This window comes from Vespa velutina, chromosome 1, assembly GCF_912470025.1.
Source record: "Vespa velutina chromosome 1, iVesVel2.1, whole genome shotgun sequence".
Taxonomy (NCBI): Eukaryota; Metazoa; Arthropoda; class Insecta; order Hymenoptera; family Vespidae; genus Vespa; species Vespa velutina.
The window spans coordinates 6,426,674-6,440,111 of record NC_062188.1 but is presented as its reverse complement, the minus strand read 5'-3'; the positions used below and the strand labels follow the sequence as shown (position 1 = coordinate 6,440,111).

General features: G+C 28.8%; 2 protein-coding genes across 7 annotated transcripts in view; both read left to right on the top strand.

Moving 5' to 3' along the window:
• The window catches only part of LOC124950519 (chloride channel protein 2), a 33,264-nt gene that overhangs the window by 4,803 nt on the left and 15,023 nt on the right, over window positions 1–13,438 (top strand). Inside the window, exon 1 of one of the 6 annotated variants that reach the window (XM_047497363.1) lies at window positions 12,900–13,092. The exons of 4 other annotated variants lie outside the window; for them this stretch is intronic. The gene's annotated coding sequence lies outside the window, so the exon portion shown is untranslated. Of the gene's footprint in view, window positions 1–12,899; window positions 13,093–13,438 lie in introns of those variants that run through there. One more of the 6 variants, XM_047497426.1, reaches the window with a different exon arrangement.
• Window positions 4,407–8,569, top strand: LOC124950616 (uncharacterized oxidoreductase YjmC-like). Its single transcript, XM_047497577.1, has 2 exons — window positions 4,407–6,213; window positions 7,197–8,569. The coding sequence occupies exons 1-2, from the start codon at window positions 5,839–5,841 to the stop codon at window positions 8,046–8,048; spliced, it is 1,227 nt and encodes a 408-aa protein (XP_047353533.1). The 5' UTR covers window positions 4,407–5,838; the 3' UTR covers window positions 8,049–8,569.

Genomic DNA, 13,438 nt, shown 5'->3' with positions numbered 1-13,438 from the left:
GTCATTATTTTCGATCATTCAAATATAACCAATTAATACTGAGAGATTTATTATCGAGTTAATTATAACAAAAAAGCAAAACAAAAAATAAAGAACAAAATTTATATGAAATAAGTAAAAAATTTAACTTCAAAAGTTTAACAAGTAAAATTTTAAGGAACATGTCGAATCTATAAGTACGAATAATTCATACATGTGTGTATCACTCATGTGCACGCGTTTTATCATATTTTCAACGACATTTTTTTGCTTTATTATTTTCGATTATTTAAATAGAACCGGTTAAATCTGAGAGACTTATTTTATCGATTTAATCATTTAAAAAAGAAAAGAAAATGTAAAACAAGGTAAAATATTTAAGTATCAGACATATCGAATCGATAAGAGCAGGTTCCAAAGGTAATTCGATATGTTGATATGTTTGTGGCGTGTGTGTGTGTGTGTGTGTGTATATATATATGTGTGTACGCATATATTTACACGAATCATATTACATTATAAACAATATTTTTTAATATCATATTTGCAGATTTATTTTTCGAAGGAAATCTTTAAGATAAGTTTTAATACAATCGAAGCAAATAAATTTATAGAAATAATCAAAATGAACGATTTAACATCTTCTTCTTTTTTTTTCCCTTTTTTGTTCTTTTTTTCCCTTCGACGACTCATATGAGAATATGTATAACCTATGATATTCGAGCTTAGAACAATGCGAGCTGAGAAACGCGCCAAAAGTGACGGCAAGGGTTGCAAACCTATTTTCATGTTTATTATTAGCTTAAGCAGACTCTTAGGCGTAAATAGAGTCTCCTCATAGAGAGTAAGAGAGAGAGAGAGAGAGAGAGAGAGAGAGAGAGAGAGAGAGAGAGAGAGAGAGAGAGAGAGAGAGAGAGAGAGAGAGAAAGAGAATAGACTTCGTATGTAGAGAATGACGACGAGTTTTAACTTTCTCGCGTGATTTTTCTTATTTTTCACAATTAAAATTATTAATCGAATCGAATCGATACTTACCCCTTTTTTCTTGATAAAAATATTTCTTATTTGAAATTACTCATTATTTTCATTTCAATTCGATATATATGTACGATATATTCGATTTTGAATTTTTTATTTATAGATCTCTTTTTCTCTCTCTCTCTCTCTCTCTCTCTCTCTCTTTCTCTCTTTCTCTCTCTTTCTTTTTTCTTTCTCTCTCTTCCTATTCAGATATTTCAAATGTCATGGCAGCTGAATTAAGATGCATAAACGCATCTTGGCGAGACACATTTTATCTTTGTATTTAGCTACAATTCATTTGGTGCTGCTGCTCTTGCAGTTTCTGTGGCTTTTTATTGTTTGCTGTTTGCTGTTTGGTGTTACTGCTGTTAGTACATAATGTAATTTTTGAGTTTGCCAAAATCCCGGGCCGGAGATTTCACAGAGAATTTCTTAACTAAAGTCATAACTAAATTCTAAAACAATGTGAGAATTATATTCGTTAAGATACGAGGTTTATAATTCATCTTTTATTCGCCGTGTTAACGGTACTATAATAATTGTCTTCGAGAAACAAATAAATCATGTGTACAGTAAAAGATATTGTTAGTTTTATCTTTAACACATCTTTATATTTTCTCATCGATATCATTTGATCTAGATTTTCGATTATCGAGAAAAATGAACGATCGAATACTACTAATTGAATAATATTAAAAATCTAATTTTTTTTTTTTTTTTTTTCATAATAATACTTTTTCTCTCTCTGTCTCTGTCTCTATCTCTCTCTTTGTCGAAAATGTAAATATTTTTTTAATATAACAATCCTTTTCCTCTTTTTCTTTCTTTCTTTTTTATTTTTCTTCATTTCGTTCTTCTTTTTTCCTACACTATTCGCACTTCTTCCTTCATTCGTTTTTTACATACGACAGGTATAAAGTTGAGATAACATCAAGCATTTTATGACGTAATAACTCGTTAACGTCGATTAACATTCTATCGTTGTCTACTTCTTATCGATAGGTAATATATATATACCTACCATTAATCCTCTTATATCTTCACAAAGTCAAGCTTAAATCGATTATTTTTTTTCTTCAATAATTATCTCTAATCGATTATAGACTAATTGTAAGTACTTAGGTATTAAAAATTTTTACGATTTTTATAAGATTTTCTCTCCATCTCTCTTCTTCTCCACTTTTCTTTTTTTTTTTTTTTTGATAATGATGATAATTCATAAATATGATCTTTTTCAAACGATGATATGATTTCTCCGAATTATCTATCATGAGAATATTTACGTCATTCCTCTTTGCACATAAATATATTGTATAATATATATTGTATAATATATATATATATATATATATATATATATATATATTGTATAATATATATATATTGTATAATATATATATATTGTATAATATATATATATATATATATATTATATGAGATAAATGTAGATATTTATAAGAATCTGATATATGAATGTGGAAATCGTATTAACGATTCGTTTGTTAATTAATCAAATTATCATGTAGGTTGAAGGATTTCGATCATAGAAGAAACGATACTCGCACTCTTATATTCAGTAACATTGCCCCGTCTTTTTTTTCGCCTTGACTTCCCGAACTTTCTTATTCAATCTATTAATATATTTATTTATTTAATTTATTTATCATTTCTTTTTTTATTTTTATTGATACAAAAGATCAATACTGAAATTGATACAAGAAAAGTTTCATATTTTAAGTGAAATTATACTCTGATATTTCTTGGATTTCATTTAACAATTTATGAAATTTTAAAGAGATTAAAAATTTTAATTTTTATTTATTTATATTTATTTATTTATTTATTTATTTATTATAGGCTTTATTTTCTTCATACGAAAAAGAGACTTATTCTATAAACTCTTCGATTTAATAAACTTATTTGAACCATTAAGAAATATTTGATTGCTATGGAATTTGTTATAAAAACTTATAGTTCATAAAGTATTACAAATTAATATATGTAAATTTTTTATAATGTTATTAAAGTATATAAAATTGTAATTTATAATATATATTTATATGTATAAAAATATAGTGCCTATATTATATTCAGTATTTATATTGAAAATATATATTATCGTATATAAGATATATCAGAAGAAAAAATAAATAAAGAAAAGAAAAAAAAAAGAAAGATTCATTGCTTATCGAGAGTTGCGATAAGATGTTTCTCATTTGTGGTAGATCGGTAGAATATTCGCTAGTGATATTACAGAAAGTGTCTTTCGATGATAATGAGAATCGAGGTCGAATAAAAAAGGGAAGGAGACAAAGAGAGAGAGATGGAGAGAGAGAGAGAGAGAGAGAGAAAAAGATAGAAGAGAGAAAGAGATAGGAAAGAGAGAAAGAGAGAGAAAAAAGATAGAAAGAGAGAGAGGAAGAGAGCGAAAGAGCAGGAGAAAAAGAGAGAGAGAGAGAGAAAGAGAGGAAAGGGAGGAGAAAGAGAGATCATTGCTGATTGGAAATTTGGAATTATAACAAGAAGAAACGGTGAAAAAGAAGGAAAAAACGATGATAATTTATTTTATCCCATTTACTCCATTTAATTCGCCATTTATCTAAGTGAAAAATTAAAAAAAAAAAAAGGACAATAATGATTGATTTTTATTCATTTTTATTGATGTACTTTATCAAATTAACTCGATCGTAATTTGCCTTTCGCTTTGTCGTCAATGAGGACACGTTATACATATATGTTTATATATATATATATATATATATATATATATATATATATATATATATATACATATACACACAAATAAGAATCTATTACACAAATGATTTATGCTTATCGACTTCTATTCGAGTTAATCGAAGCGATGGATCGAGAAGGTGTTTTTAACTTGTACATGTATGTACATGTACATATATACATATGAAGAATATCATAGACCGTAAGAAGATACGCAAATATTTATTCGCTAGTTTTAATGATATTTAAACGTTACCATTGCCGTATATACGTAATATCTACATTGTATATTCACGTATATATATATATATACTATATTCACTTACTTATATATTTTATTCCTTTTTTTTCAATTTCTTCTTTTTCTTTTTTACCATTACTATTACCTTAGACTATGAAATTTAAGTATATAAATTTATAAAGTCATTAAAGCATATAAATTTATAATTTACAGTATATAGATTTTAAGCGCTATGGGAATTAATTAATTACAATAATAATTAATTATTAGTTTACTAAATCGAAAGCGGTAACGATTTTTGTTGATGATGATTCTCGAAAAATCTATGATAAAGTTTGTAGAAATATTTTTTTTTTTTATTTTTCTTTAATTCGTATGAAGAAAATAATAAAGTTTATGAACAAAAATTCGCTATCTTTTCTATAAGAAATCGTTGATTTCTCTTTATACAGAAATTTGACAAAAATTTGATCTTTTAACGTTTTAGATCGTTACACCCGATGTAGTTTATTTGTTGTACCGGTAAAACCGATCAGTTCTGTAAGAAATATGCATGCGAGATAACGGTATAGAAACGTCACCTAATCCATGTAAATGTTCTCTTTTTTTTTCCTTTTTTTTTCTTTCTTTTTTATTCACCACATACTTAAATACCATGTATGTTTGTACATTTGTGTATGTGCGTGTGTGTGTGTACATGTGCGTGCGAACGTTCAAGGATTCTCTTAGTGTACGCGGTCGATTATGTCATTTCTTGAAAGTTTGAACGATTGAGTACTTATTATTATGTAACCAAATGTAGGAAAAATCGGAAGAAAAAAAGGAGAAGAAAAAATAAAAATCAAAAAAAAATATATATCGCGTCTAATTCACGTATGCAAGTTTTGGAAAATTGAGTCGAATGTGTGAATCAATTTTGAATATGGCGCCCGCTTGAACGTTACCATCCAGGCCGTCCAACAGAAACTTTCAAGCGAGCACTGTCGACAACAATAAAAAAAAAAAAATAAACGTCGTGTTGGGACACGATCAAGACGACACGACGACAACTCGTTTACGATAGATCGATCGATCTTATCGTCTTATCATTTACGTCGTATTTCCTATCGTTTGTGACACATTTAAATACTTTTGAAGACTTTCAAGGAAGATAAAGAGATCGAGAAAATAAAAAAATGGTGTGCTTTCAAGACATATCGAAAGTATCAGTTAAAATTTAAGCGATAAGTTACGTAATTTTAATGTGTTATCCGACGTAGGAAGCAAGAAAAGCGGCAAATTTAAATTTTACGTATTATAGTGATATATGATCGTAAGGTCTGCTAATATTGAACTCATGGAAGTCTAATAATAAAACAGAGATAAAACAAGAAAAAGGAAGGAATGAAGAGAAAAATAAAAATCAATGGGATTAATTCGACCGAACAAGTAAATTAGTCTGATGAAGAATATTTATTTCTTGTTATTAAATTGGTAGATATTTTTTCTTTTTTGGAAGAAATAACGTTGTGTCATTCGTCGTAGCATTTCGATAAGACCCGAACGATAACCCGAGATCTTTGAAATAAAAATTCAGTGAGTGGGCCGTATGGACCGATCGATATTGTCGCATAACTTTTGAATTTAATTTTCTGATTTCTTTTTTAACAAATATACCGTTTTGAAAAGTAAAGTAATAAAGTTTATTTAATCGATGAATACGTTGAAGTGAGATAATAAAGTTTGAAAGTCGAGAGATTTGAATATTTCATCTTGTATTGATTTGATTCGAACGAGAGAAAGTTGAATCGGGAAGGTAGGATTAGAGAAAACAACGAAAGAAGTAGAAAAAGAAAAAAAAGAAAAAGAAGAAGAAGAAGAAAATGATCATCTGTAATCGTGCTAGCTCGTTTATCAGAATTTGTTGCATATCAAGAATGCGGCATAGAGTATTACAAATTCCAAGAAGAAAAGAAGACATTGTTGATGTTGTTCTTGTCACAAGAAATATGACGTCCAATTGCGATACGAGTGATATGGTTATACCAAAGGAAGAGGTAGTCAGATTCATCGAGGAATGTCTGTGCAAGGTGGGAACACTCAAGGAAGACGCTCACGTCGTAGCATGTCATTTAATGACGTCTGATTATCGTGGTCACTTCAGTCATGGTATGAACAGAATGCAGATGTACGTGAACGACATTAAAAATAAAATCATCGATCCTGTTGCCAAACCAAATATCGTACAAGACTTTAAGGTTCACAATAATTTTTATTACGAAACATTGGTATTCTTGCTTTCAAAGTTATCAAATTTTATTGTTGTTTTCTAGTTTTGTTTTTTTTTCATTTCTTTTCCTTTCTTCTTTTTTTTTCCTTTTCTTTCTTTTTCTTTGTATAGTTTTTTTTTTCGGGTCATTCCCTTTATTCTCAAAAATGATATTTACGTTTCGTACATACGAACGTATTCATTGTATCGTAAATAATCAAAAAATAATTATTTTTATTATGATCTTTCAATTATTGTCATTAATAATTCGTTTTCTTCTTCGATTTATATAGATCTAAATGTATCGCTTTTAACATTGACGTATTATATTAACAAGCGATGAGAAAGAGAGAGAGAGAGAGAGAGAGAGAGAGAAATGATAAGATAGGATGATTCCTTACTTTTAACGAGATTTTTTCTTTTTCTCTTTCTCTTTCTCTTTCTTTTTTTTGTAATAGTAAGAGAAAAAGAGAGAGAGAGAAGAAAGAGAGAGAGAAAAAGAGAGAGAGAGGGAGAGGGAGAAAGGACGTCATCTGTCTCACGACAGTAAGATTCGTTGCCGACTCGTAAATCTTAAATCCATCTTTCCTTTACTACATCTAATTAACGATCGAGCGTGCTTGTCTCTTGTATATGCCGTGCTTTGTGCATAATAAACGAACGAGCATGTGTTAATATTCTTGCGTCATCGGCAACATCATTAACGAGTCGACGATCAAATATCGTAATTCGTGTCGAAAGTAAATATTCGAGATATTCTCTCTCTTTCTCTCCCTCTCTCCCTTTTTCTCTATGTATATAAATATATATATATATATATTATAAAATATTATTATTATATTTCCATCTATATATTGCAGAAAATGATTTGTTAAATTTGAAGATTTTAAAAGCATAGAGACCATTTGTGAATTGAAGAAAAACTAGAAAAAGATAAATCTTCTTATAAAGGTCGACTAAACTTTTTTGCAGGCGATAGCTTTGGTCGATGGACAAAATGGTTTGGGACAGATAATCGGCAAGTATTGCATGGAATTAGCAATAAAAAAAGCTAAGGAATATGGAATTGGTATGGTATCAGCACGAGGATCGAATCATTTTGGTATTTGTGCTTATTACACATTGATGGCTATGGAACAAAATCTGATAGGTTTCAATTGTACCAATACGAGTCCTTTAATGGCACCAACACGTAGTAAAAAAGCCGCTTTGGGAACAAATCCTATATCGTTAGGAATGCCTGCGGAAAATGGTGACGAATTTCTTTTGGACATAGCGACCACCGCTGTGGCACTAGGAAAAATCGAATTGGCCTTGAGAAAGAATGAACCGATACCCCCTGGTTGGGCACTTGACAATCAGGGTAAAATTACAACAAACTCTAGTGATGCCTACAATGCGACTCTATTGATGCCTTTGGGCGGTGAAGAACGATTTTCGGGTTATAAAGGTTATGGTCTTGCCACAATGGTCGAAGTTCTTTGTGGTATTCTTTCTGGTAGCCATTTTGGACCTAATATTCGTTCTTGGAAAAAAAATGACAAAATTGCTAATCTGGGACATTGTTTTATGGCTATCGATCCTGATGCTTTTTGTTGTGGTTCTAAAGAGAGATTGTCAGTTTTGCTTTGTCAACTTCGAGAACTTCCAAAGTCTGGTGAATTATCTGTTCTCGTAGCTGGTGATGTAGAGAAATCTGCCATGGCGAAAGTCGACAAAGAAGGTGGAATAACATATCATCCGAATCAAATAAAAGACTCTGCTAAATTTGCTGAACTGATGAATGTCTCGCCGATGAAACTTATACCGAAAATATCCAATTAGATCGGAAGAATTAAAAACTTAATAGAAAACGTTTGATCAAAATTTACTAATTATTTTTACAAACTTTTAATTATTCTTTAATACTATTGTTCTTACTACAAAAAAAAAAACATGATATTCGATTATTCCAAAAAAATATATTTTTCTATTATATGCAATTTTTTCTATTTATATACAATTTTTAATGATCTCGTTTTATGAATAATTTCCTAAACTAGAATCTTCTTCGTTGAATAATAAATAATACTTCTAAAATATAGTCTATTATGGCATAACAATCGACCGCATACTTTTTAAATAAGTCCAACATTATTATTATTTAAAATTGATGGGGGTTACGGTCAATCGTTACAAATTAACCAATAACTGAACTGTTTACTCTATGAACAGTTTAATCATTCTTTTATACAAAAATAATCATTATATTTGTATCTATAGTATATTTTTATAATCATTTAGAATATATGTATATATATTATTTTTTGTTTTAACAATAAAAATCCTTTTTATTTCGCCGTTTATTCGAATATGTGTATCCATTTGTTTGATTTTTCTGTATCGTAAAATGAATACGACAGGTCGATTAGGATTACGAAAGAAATCTTGATGACAGTTTTCACGCTTTCATTTCTACGGATTTTTGCACGAATAGTGTTTATCTTGTTTATCTTCCGGATAAACATTTATTGCGTGCATCAATCTAATGATTTTATGAAAAAATTAGGTTTTAATGTACGATGACATAAGAAATGTGCGGTTTAGTCATGGACACGATAACGATCATGGGCACAATCATGCACACGATCACGATCAGGATCACGATCACGATCACAATCACGATCACGATCATGATCACGGATTCAATCAACAGTGGTCGATGATGACGGTGATCGCGCAACTGTTAAATGACCTTGATTATCGACTCGTCCGCGATTCCATCCGCGTTTTACTTTCATTCTCTATTAATCAATCCGCCGATCGGTACGCGAGTATCAAAGAAATATGCCTACATCTCGTTAGATTGTTTCACGTTCGACCAGTTTTTTTAATGACGTCTCGCATTTCGTGGCAAACTTAGCTCATTGCATAATTGCATCCATTGTGATGAACAATAAAAATTATATTTTTTTCTTTTATCTAGATAATAAAGTAGACGAGATAAAGAGGAGAGATTAATCCTCTGTAATTTGTAAAAGACTTACTTTCTATCTAAGAAGCAAATATTATATAATATAAAATTTACACCTTAAAGTATACTAACTACAGTTATTATAGTAACAAAGTATAATATAATATAATATATATATATATATATATATATATATATATATATATATATATATATATAAAGTATTATATTGTAATTATTACTTAGTATAATTATATTTGGTAGGTATACTATAATTAATAATACCTAAAGATAACTTAATATAATTCTATTATATAGTATAATATTTAAAAAATATATAATTATATTATATAATATATTTATTATTATAATATATATCAAGAGATATCTATATGTATACATTAAATATTATTAAAATTAATAAAGATAAGAAAAAAAATATAATTCTTTTTTTCATAATTAAGAACATAATAGGCTGGTGTATCTAGGGAATTCGATATCACAAAGAGAGAGGAAAAGGCAGAGAGAGAAAGACGACAATCTATCTCAGAATATTTTCAAGTTCCATCAGAGACTGGTAAACAAGGTTATCGTTTTGGAGACTTCCAGACACGACGTCTCGGACGATTTCTCGCTATCATTTCATACAAGTATGTTTCGGTAACCTAATCATTGAAATTAAACATCGATGGAACGTCTTTGAGTTTCTCTTTATATATATATATATATATATATATATATATATATATATATATATATATATAATACATATGTGTATAAATATATATACATATAGGTATTATTACTGAGTAAAGCTCTAACTGAGCAAAAGTTCATGGGTGAACACTGAGCAATTTATATTCTATTCCATGGAATGACGACATGGAATAGATTAACTTGTATCTGTATATGTCACGTTCAAGAAGCGCTTTGGAATTTCACACTTTCTATATTGCCTTGGGGAAAGGATCGCAAATGAAAGCAAAAGAAGAAAAAGAAGAAAAATTATTGGAAAGGATGAAAAATCTTAACTTACGTTTATTTCATTTTATTCTCGCTAAATCAATTTTTCCTTCATATCCTAAGATGTTTCATCTTAGGAGTTTTTATTATTTAATTGTGCTAATATATTTTGGTATAATGTAAATTATATTAAATATAAATTATATATATATATATGCTGTAATAAAAAATTATATTATACTATACTAAAATATTAGTATACAAAATTATAAAATATTTTAATATAATATATATAATATAAGTTTAGTATACTATAATTATATTATATTTTCTATACTAAGTATTAAACTTATTTATGTTAATATAATGCAATATATTACTGTATTATTAATATTATATATTAATAATTTTATATATTATATATTATATATTAGTAATATAATATCATTATTATACCACATATATTATATAGTATACAATATAATGTATTATACAATATATTTAGTATAATATAATTATACCGTTATAAATAATACTATTGTATTATTACATTATATAACTTTTGTGTAGATACACAAAGCAACATTGAAATATACCTAATATGTTAAACGATGAATTTAAATTGCTACTTTGTGATTGTTGTCTTTAGAATAGAAAACAAAGCATAAAAAGAAAATAATAGTTTCAGTCTCATTTACCGTCAACTTCGTTGGGAATTGTAAATCAAAACGTAAAGCATGTGTGACGGAATATGTCCTATACTTGTAGCAAAGAAAAACAGAAAATTAGTGTCACTTTACTCGTTCTACGTATTCTTCATTTATCCGGTCACACTTGTTCATTGTTTGAGAAGAAAAAAAAAGATCTTTTTATTTTCTCCGTTGTTATATACGAGTGAGAATCTATTAGACATCGTATATGTAGCTTCGTTAATTTAAGAGTACTTTACTATATCTCTGCAGTGTATACGAATAAGGATTTATGGAAAGACATTTTTCAACGTATAGATAATTTCATTTAAATTATTCGAAAGAGAGAGAGAGAGAGAGAGAGAGAGAGAGAGAGAGAGAGAGAGAGAGAGGTAAAGATGGATAGAAAGATAGATAGATAGATAGATAGAGAGAGAGAGAGAGAGAGAGAGAGAGAGAGACAAAAAGAGACGAAGGCGAAGAATAAATTAATGAGTAAGAATGAAACAGAGCCAGATGTTTTTCTTTAAATAATATCTTCTGCGAGAGAATATGTATACATATGTATACGAATAGGCGCGTGCACGAGGTCGAAAAGTTATCGACAAGCTTTGTTTGTTGGCATATTATCGACCACCCGGAGAAGACGTGCTTCCTACATATCATATTTTTTTTCTTTTTTTTTAGAGAGAGAGAGAGAAAGAAAGAGAAAGAGAGAGAGAGAGAGAGAGAAAAATAGGACGATAATAGGAAGGACATCTCGTGTATATAAACTTTTCAACATTTTATGCTGTCTCGTTATTTATTACATTTGAATGTATAATTTCATTATTTTAATGCAAACAAATAATATGATATAAACAAATTTGTCATTTAATACGAGGGATTTACGTACATTAATTGCATCTATTTTTATTGAAATTCGTTATATTAAAAAATGCAAATTTTTTTTTTGTATTGCTACTAATTGCAATTATTAATTACTTCCGTATAATTAGATCATAATCAATATTAATTCTTAGAACATAAATTAGTGAGAAAAAAGAAAAAAAAAAGAAAAGAGAGAGAGAGAGAGAAAAAAAATATGATTTTTCCAAATTCAAATATGAAATATGTACGTATATGAATTTTTACGAGTTCCATAAATCTATTTGATCGTCAATTAGATACAAAGGAAAAAGATACATACATGATAGGATAGTAAATATTCTGAGACGTAAAAATCACAGCAGGGTGCATCATCGTCGACAAGCTAAACAGGAAGGAAGACACAGTAATTGAACAAACGATCCTATCCAAAATGCGATTGCATGCACTGTTGACGCATTCGACCCGGGGTACTAATTCATTGCCGCTTCATGTGACTGACATTAACTAATTCAATGGTCTAATACATCGGTGGTGTAGGGTCATGGAACTCATGGGACTGATTCTTGGTCTTTTATTCGTTCGTAGGCAACTATCGCGAGTATCGCGAGTATCGCAAGTCTCGTATTAGTTAATAATAATAAAAATTGTACAATTTCATTTAATAATTTATAGTATCTTTGTAAACGTCGATCGTTGATTCATATGACACCACCTTGTGTATTCATAAAAAGCGTCATTTTAACGATGAGTAGTGAGTCATATATGTATGTATGTATGTACGTATCTTCTTCGGACGGACGTCATCGTTGTAACATCGTTAAACTCTAGGGATCAAGGAAACTTTATTATTTCTCTAAAGAACATTCTTATGGGAAAGTTAGAATATTTCGAAAAATCGATTTATCAAGATGTAAGAGGAAGAAAAATAAGGAAAAATATTGTTGACTCTAATCCGAAGCGATTCTCAAGTATATTATTCGTAAAAAAAATCATTCTAAACAAAGGCGGTAGATTCTAATTAAGATTCTAATCCAATATCCCCACCCCAATTGTTCTTTTCTCTTTGTTATTATCCGAATGTGCGGGATATAAATTTTGAAAATTTGCATTGTCGGTAACCTTTTTCGTATGCATTATCTCAAGCAACGCTATCTTAACACCATTTTGCTTGCTCCATGAAGAAACACAAGTCGACAAACTCAAATAAGTAAATTTATAACTCATTACGGCCCCGCGCGACTAACAATAACTCTGCCCGGAATTTCTTACCAGTTCGTTAGAAGAAGCAATTTGCTTCTTCGCAATCAGTTGTTTTTTAATCGGCCAACTGTGATCCTACGATCCAACTCGTGAGCTTCTTGCCATCGGGTTTAGCGATTTTACATAGTTGGAGGTACGTACACATACCTGAATTTGGATTTTTCGATTATTCCGAAAGAAAAAATATTTTTGTAAACAAATAATTGAAATTTTCATCAAGATCGATTGACGTAAACGTTGTAAGTGATATTTTTTTTTAATATCAAATTGATTCATAAATATAATAAAAGTGCCGTTATGAATAATGAAGCATTCATTTATGAATAAATATAATATATTATAATCAAAATTTTTAACATTTTAACATTTTAAACATTTTGCACATTTCATAAATTTATTATATATGCGATATAAAAAATTCATTAAAATAAATTTATTATCTATAATATTATTTAAAAATCGATTAAATAAATATAATA